The sequence below is a fragment of the Oryzias melastigma genome, linkage group LG20 (genome assembly GCF_002922805.2).
Source record: "Oryzias melastigma strain HK-1 linkage group LG20, ASM292280v2, whole genome shotgun sequence".
Lineage (NCBI taxonomy): Eukaryota > Metazoa > Chordata > Actinopteri > Beloniformes > Adrianichthyidae > Oryzias > Oryzias melastigma.
The window spans coordinates 3,106,443-3,114,260 of NC_050531.1; the positions used below are offsets into that span (position 1 = coordinate 3,106,443).

Consider the following 7,818-nt stretch of genomic DNA (forward strand, 5'->3'; position numbering starts at 1 on the left):
CAGAAAACTGAGTTTGTTTAATGTCCGCCTATTTCTTATTTTAAAATAAACGCTCCCAGTGATGTTTTAACTACGATTGTGACATTTTTAACTAAAATCTCACAAACTAAATGTCTTAAAAAGCTGTTTTTTTGTGTTGTTTTGAAGCCTGAAATCTCCTCTGGGGGGCGTGGCTTTTGGAACTGAGCTGAATAGCCCCGCCCCTTCCTGTTTGAAGCAGGTGGTGTTTAAATTCCATCACTACTCCCCTAAAAGACTCTATAGAACACGTGTTAAAGTCAAGGCCCGGGGGCTGGATCCGGCCCTCCAGATCATTTTATTGTTATTAATGACCCGATGTTATCTTGTGCTCATTTCTAACTTGTATAATTTTGACAAAATATATTTTTATGGAGAGTAAAACATTGAAAGTTATTTAAGATTTAAGTTGATTTATTCTGGAATAATATTCCTGCCTTTTTTATTCATAATTATGTTAAAAAGTTATGGTTTTAAAGTTTTAAAAATTGGAATTCTGCAGCTTTTGATTTTTTAGGGCATTTCAGAATTTAGCTAATATTTCAGCTACATGCTAGCTGTTTTGGCTAATTTAGGCTTTTTATAATTTTTTTTTTTACATTTTTAGTCTATTTTAAAGTTTAGCTACTTTTTTCAACTACATGGTAGCTCTTCTGGTTAACCTAGTTTTTTTTTCTTTTTCAGGCATTTAGCTAATATTTTAGCTACATGCTGGCTGTTTTGGCTAATTTAGGCTTTTTTCTCGTTTTTTAGGATATTTTGAAGTTTAGTTAATATTTCAACTAAATGCCAGCTGTTCTGGTTAACCTAGGTTTTTTTTTGTCATTTAGGCTAAGTTTTCTTTTAGCTAATATTTTAGCTACATGCTAGCTTTTGTGGTTAACCAAGTTTTTTTTTTTTTCTTTTTTCAGTCATTTAGGCTAATTTGGCATTCAGCTAATATTTTAGCTGGCTATCAGCTTCAGCATTTATCAATACTAGCCTCCAGCGTTCACACTAGCATTATCCCAACAGAAAACTGAATTTGTTTAAGTTTTTGTTGCGAGTCTGGTGCAAATTCACAACTTCCTGTCAGGTGGAGTCCAAATCACTGCTGTCTAACTCTGGGATGAGTAAACTTTATCACTCGTGGGCTACAAAAGGTTCTAAGATTTGACAGGAGGGCCGGACCAGGAGCAGATTTGTGATGTGTTTTGGTCATTTATTTTGTAAAGATAGAAATAACAGGATGTGAACAAAAACATGCCTTAATCTGGATTGAAAATAACTTTCAAACAGGCAAGAGTTTTTATTTCAAAATTGTGGTTTTTGTTCTCATTTTAGTAGCATTTTAGAAACGATTCGGTTCACAAGAGCCCTCGATTCTTGATGATCTGGAGGGCCGGATATAATCACTCGGAGGGCCGGATCTGGCCCCCGGGCCTCGACTTTGACACGTGCGGTAGACCGATTGGTGAGTTTCTAATAAAGTTCAGCCGCTCTGCAGCATAATTATAATTTTAATGATCACTGGGAATGTTTGAAAATAGATCAAAAGAAGATCATAGTGAGATTTTATCGTAATTCGGACAAACGCAAAAGACTTCTTTAGACGCCAATTATGAGGTCATCCGTTTTCTGACCTACAAACTTAATAAATATATATGACGATGAAAACTTGGATGATGAATAAAAACTAAATTTGAACCATTTTTTTTCAAATGCAATGCATTGTGGTCTATATTTGCCAACGTAGTGAGAATTGGTTTTTCACTAAGACGTCTGTGAAATTTTACATTTTGTGAATTTCGATCTGGACATGCAAGCAGCCTTTATAGTGCACCGAATCGTGAAGGAATTCTGGTTTTTCCAGTCCAGAGACGTCACACTCGACCAGACGGACTGATCTAGAACCGGTTCGTCTGGTCTTTCAGTCACTCAGCTAGAACTATTCATACTTTGTACGTCCACAGATCCAGATCAGAGACGAATTCTCGCTCCTAAAATTGTAGTTATGTACAGAAAAAGAAGTGAGAAACTTCTTCTTCTGTGGTTTTTTTGGTCGAACCGACCGCATTCTTTGGTTTTTATTAACCCTGAGTGGATTTTATTTACATTTTGAGGACATAAATGTCACAATAAGAGAGTTTGGAAGAAACTTTTTGGTCAAAACTACAGAGATTTACGTCCAGCAGGGGGCAGCAGAGAGCCCCTCGTCTACACGATGCATGCAGCGATGACTTACTGCTCTCCTGCATCCTGGCCACAAAGCCAGTCAGAGGTATCTGTGGAGTCAGCTGGGGCATGGGGGGGGGAGGAGGAGGAGGAGGAGCGACAGACACTGAGCGCCGACAGCAGAGGAAGAGGAGGAGGAAGAGGAGGAGGAGGAAGAAGAGGAGGACAGGAGAAAATCAATAAACCTGAGAGTTCAAAGAACACAAACAGGAGCCAAGCGGCAGATTTTCAGAATAAAACATCTTCAGAGTTCAGTGAGGTCTCCAACTGTGAGCAGGAGGTCAAAGGTTAAAGCCAGGATTATGTTAAAGTAGCCAGGAGGGGGCGCCGTGTCCCTGAATGACATGTTTTTCAGATTAAAGTTCACCTGGATTTAGTTTAAATCTCTGCACAGAATCTGGATCCGGCTGCAGAGTGAGAGCTGCAAAAACGTTTAGCGTTCTTTGACTCACTGAAACTTACTGAAACGTTTCAACTGTTGAAGAGTTTTTGTCATTTAAGCGCCGGCGACGTCTCAGGTGTGAAAGGGTTAAAGACTCAACCTGATAAAAATGTGTTTTTACATTTTCTTGTCCCGATCTTCATTTTGTGTCCCCGATATGATTCCGATTCCTGATCCGATACTTTTGGAAAATATTTTTCTAAATGTCGCAATTTTCTTTCTATGGTTGTATTTTTATTTTTATTTTTAGAAAAGTCCAGATCAGAATCTTTTAAGTTAATTGAGTTATTTGATTTTGATTACGATACTTTTTCAAAAAATAAATAAAAAGGTTATATATACACGATTGTTTTAGTTTGATTTTGGTTGCTGCACATATTCTCACAAATTTAAATATTTACTTTCAATCCTTTGGGGTTTTTTAAAAAGCTTTTCATCCTCTCCCACCTCGTTTGTTCCCAACACTTCAAATCTCTGAGGTTCAAACCGGAAAAGGATTTTTTTTTGGCAGAAAAGGAAACGGATAAAGATCGATCTCTGGTTTTATGAATCGATGATTTGCTTTTAAATAATTGATTAATCAATCTTTACCGATTCATTGATTCTTTACACCCTATTTTCACCTTATTTTATCTTTATCAGTAAAACTTCTGTGAAACAGCTTCAACCATTAAGTAAAAACAGTGAAACTTTCAATTAGAAGAACTTAAACTAGTGAAAGATTGTTGATAATTAGTCATTGTCAGCTGTAGCCATTTAAAGAATTATGATCCATGTTTAGGTGAAGAACTCTTGGTTTTGGTTGCAGAAGGACGTTACAGTAACAATAAGTCACATGAGAACGTTTGGTGATTGTAGTTTGACGATCTTCAGAACTTTTACTTTCTTCCAAACTTTCTCCCGTAACTGTAGCAGGAATGTGAAGAGTTTTCATGACGACCTTTTGGTTGTTTTTGACATTTCATGGATTTATTTTGTGTTTTTTTCCTCTATCATCTCGTCTGTCGGCAGCAGGACAACACTGTTCTCATTAAAAAGAAACAAAAAAATTGTGTTTTTTTGTATTGAAATCCATTTATAGGTCATTATTTGGATTAAGAGACACTTACTGTCAGTTTCAACATTTAATTCAAGGAGATTTTAGCCCTGAAGTCCAACTTTAATGAGTTAGCTGTCGTGTTCTGCTGCGATTTACGGCAGTAAAACGTCGTAATCCGTTAACAATATCTTCATGAAGCTTGAAAATATAAATAAATATTCTGATCCTGATCATCTGATCTCGATGGAGTCTGAAACCACGAGGTTTGGGACATCCCATCATGTTTCTCATGATGGAGGTCATTATTAAGAAAATTAACTCAAAACTGCATTTTTGAGTATTTCTTTAGTTATGGCATTGGCTCCGCCCACAATTTAGAGGTGAATTAATGAATTCCAGAAACTATGTCCTAGAAACGACTTTTTTTAGGATTATTTTGGCAAAAAACGGAACAATCGTGATGAAAATACAACTTAAAAATGGATCCGGTGATCCATGGCGAAGCATTCTGCAGCTGCAGAGCCTCATCCTGCACTCTATAACCCGATTAGAACATCTCTCTGGGGTGGGGGGTCAGGGGGCCTTACTTGAGTTCTGGTAACCAGGAGTGCCTCCGTTAACGTGAGGCTGCTGCTGCTGCAGGGAGAACTGCGAGGACACCGACGGCGCCCGCCGGTACGTGCCGGTGGCCGAAACCATAGAGACAGAGGAGTTGTTGGGGTTGTGCCGCGAGATCTGCCTGGACATGGTTCCGAACTGGGACATCGGGGCGGGGCCCAGACCGGGCCCGGCGGCCACCACTGGAAAGACCCAAAGAGGAGCAGCGGGAGAGGAGCAGGAGGAGCGGGGAGGGAGGGAGGGAGGGGGGTTACATGAGTGATCGACACGGCAGAGGAAGTACGGAAGCAGACGAAGCAACACGGACCAGAACCGACCGGTTCTGGATTTGTGTTATTCCACAAAAACACTTGAAAGTTCTGGAGAAAAACCAGTTGAACATGAACGACAATCTGCTGCATAACAATCAAACCCAATTTCCCTCATTCAGAGTCAAAACCTCGTGAAGATGAAAGCTGAAAGTAAATGATGGATCACATTCTAGTATCTTTGATTCTATGAAGACAAACAGAAAACCCTTAAATCGGATAGAAATCAAACCAATTTTGTTGATCTGATCAATAAAAATCGTCACTTTTATATCAAACATCATATTTTTGATGGATCCAGTTGGAGTCGAGTCGCCTGTGAATATAAACTGTTAAAAACTTCATAAAAAATGATTTTTATTCTGTGTAAGAAGTTTCAAAGTCACGCGTGTGCACAGAAACCTGCTTGTTTTTCTGCAGCATTTTCAGCAACAACAGTGAGATGAGACTTCTTCAGGCTTCCAGCTGTAGATCGATGAAGGATTCGTGAATAACTTCCACCGTCAGAGAGGCTGAAAAGCTGAAGCGAAGCCGCGACCTTTCACACTGCAAGCAACCGAAGACCGACCTGCAGCTTCTGGTGTGAAAGCTGGAATGTTTTAAACCACTGAAGGCAAAATAAACCCCAAATAAATCTGTTTTCTCTCTTTAAATCAACATTTTTGGAGATCTTCAGTGCAGAAAGTTACTTTTGTTAAGTTTAACCTGTGATTTACTGTACTTTTTTTAACTAAAAGCGGCGCTTAACGGTTTTAAAGTTACCGTATGTTAAAGACTTTGTGTTTTAGCGTCAGCGGCGACCCCCCAGGAGCTAAAGGGTTAACCCCTGAGGCGTCTCTTTGCTTGCAGTGTGGTACGGGCCGCCATATCCAGGAGAGATGAACCGCCACCACCAGCACAGCAGGAGGAGGAGGAGGTCTCACCTAGAGGAGATAGGGGAGGAGGTGGCGGTACAGTCAGGGGGGGCCCCGTCATAGGGGGAGCAGGTGGAGGCATCGGAGGGGGTGGGGGGCCCCCACCGGCCATAGGAGGAGCAGGTGGAGGCATCGGAGGGGGTGGGGGGCCCCCACCGGCCATGAGAGGAGCAGGTGGAGGTATCGGGGGGGGTGGGGGGCCCCCACCGGCCATGGGAGGAGCAGGTGGAGGAGGGGGTGGGGGCGGGGCTCCGGGGGGAGCGGGCACGAACGGAGCTGAAAGGATGGAGGACGTTAGTTTCAGGGTAACTTTCTGTGAGAACTGAGTGTTACCATGGCAACCTGCTGGCAGCCAGAGCTGCGCGTTGCCCTCCGCTAGTGACGGCTGGAACGTCCACTGCAGGAACCTAAAGTACCCCCCCAACCCCCCAGATTCCCTTCTGCATCAGGGAGAGATTATTCCTGCAGCAGTTTGGCCCATTTACACTCTCAGGCTGCAAAACACAATGAAGCTGATAATCCTCGTCTGGTAACACAAGCGGCATCTGCAAACAGCCTTTTGATCCACACCTCCTCAAACAGACGTGCAGATATCAAGGCTGACACGCAGACGGTCAGGAGTGACTGCGACTGCAGCATCAACATGCAGTCGGTCAAGAGTGACTGCGACTGCAGCATCAACATGCAGTCAGTCAAGAGTGACTGCGACTGCAGCATTAATATGCAGTCGGTCAAGAGTGACTGCGACTGCAGCATTAATATGCAGTCGGTCAAGAGTGACTGCGACTGCAGCATCAACATGCAGTCGATCAAGAGTGACTGCGACTGCAGCATCAACATGCAGTCGGTCAAGAGTGACTGCGACTGCAGCATCAACATGCAGTTGGTCAAGAGTGACTGCGACTGCAGCATTAATATGCAGTCGGTCAAGAGTGACTGCGACTGCAGCATTAACATGCAGTCGGTCAAGAGTGACTGCGACTGCAGCATTAATATGCAGTCGGTCAAGAGTGACTGCGACTGCAGCATTATCATGCAGTCGGTCAAGAGTGACTGCGACTGCAGCATTATCATGCAGTCGGTCAAGAGTGACTGCGACTGCAGCATCAACATGCAGTCGATCAAGAGTGACTGCGACTGCAGCATCAACATGCAGTCGATCAAGAGTGACTGCGACTGCAGCATCAACATGCAGTCGGTCAAGAGTGACTGCGACTGCAGCATCAACATGCAGTTGGTCAAGAGTGACTGCGACTGCAGCATCAACATGCAGTCGATCAAGAGTGGCTGCAGCACTGGTATGCAGTCTGTCAGCTGCATCTGCAGCAGTGAAGTCAATCAGCAGTGACTGCGCTACAGCTGTGCAGACATTATTCTCTCCAAACACTTAAAAACAGTTTCAGCAGATTATCTCTGATTGCATAAACATTGAGTTTTTCCACAAACTCTTAAAACATGAAAGAAAATCCCTCAAACCGGCTAAAACACTGATGGGGGGAGTGGGGGTGTTATGTCATCACTGAAACATGCGTCCAGATTACAGCTCACCTGCTGCAGCGTTGGGGATGGAGGGTGTGGGCACGGCCATGGGGAGGCCGATCCCGCCGCTGCCGCTGTTCTCGCGGCTGCTGCTGCCGCCGCTGCTGCCACTGCGGAGCAAAGAGGAGGGTTGAGTCAGCTGCAGGTGATGGTGGAGCAGACGGGGGCGGGGCTACTCTCCTGCTTCTGTCCTACTGAAGGTCATCCATGAAACGTAAAGAGATCCACACATTTTATCTGTAGTTCACAAAATAAACTGACCAATCAGACCAGTGAAAGTAGGCGGAGTCTGTTGGCCCCCCATGTTCAACATCTGACAGATTTTGTGTTCAAGTGGGCGTGGCTTCTCAACAACTGACTCCTGATTGGAGAGAGTGGTAGAAACACAGACCAATCGCTGCTTATTGGCTCCAACATGGCGCCGTCCGTACTGAGAAATGTACTTTATTTGATTGGAGCTGGAATGAAACCACTCATTCCAGTTCTCTTATACAGTCACTGCTCATTTGTATGCAGTTTACTGAACTTCCTGGTTTGTTTTGTGATCTCTGGGTTCGTCTGAACTTCTGCTTCCTCTTCCTGATCGGTGACTTCCATGGAGAAGAAGAAGCTGCAGTCAGTGAGTTAGGAAAGCGTAAAAGTTTATAAATAAAATAAAAATATGTAGAAAAGCTGAAAGTTCAGCTGATGTTTTAGATTCATTTTCAGGGTTTGACCTCAGAGATC

General features: G+C 43.2%; 1 protein-coding gene across 1 annotated transcript in view; it reads right to left on the reverse strand.

Moving 5' to 3' along the window:
• abi1a (abl-interactor 1a) overlaps positions 1 to 7,818 on the reverse strand; it is a gene marked incomplete in the record, with an annotated part of 44,397 nt that overhangs the window by 988 nt on the left and 35,591 nt on the right. Inside the window, 4 exon segments of the mRNA XM_024280316.2 lie at positions 2,243 to 2,338; positions 4,301 to 4,513; positions 5,563 to 5,829; positions 7,102 to 7,202. Of these exon segments, the coding sequence (XP_024136084.1) occupies positions 2,243 to 2,338; positions 4,301 to 4,513; positions 5,563 to 5,829; positions 7,102 to 7,202 (677 nt within the window).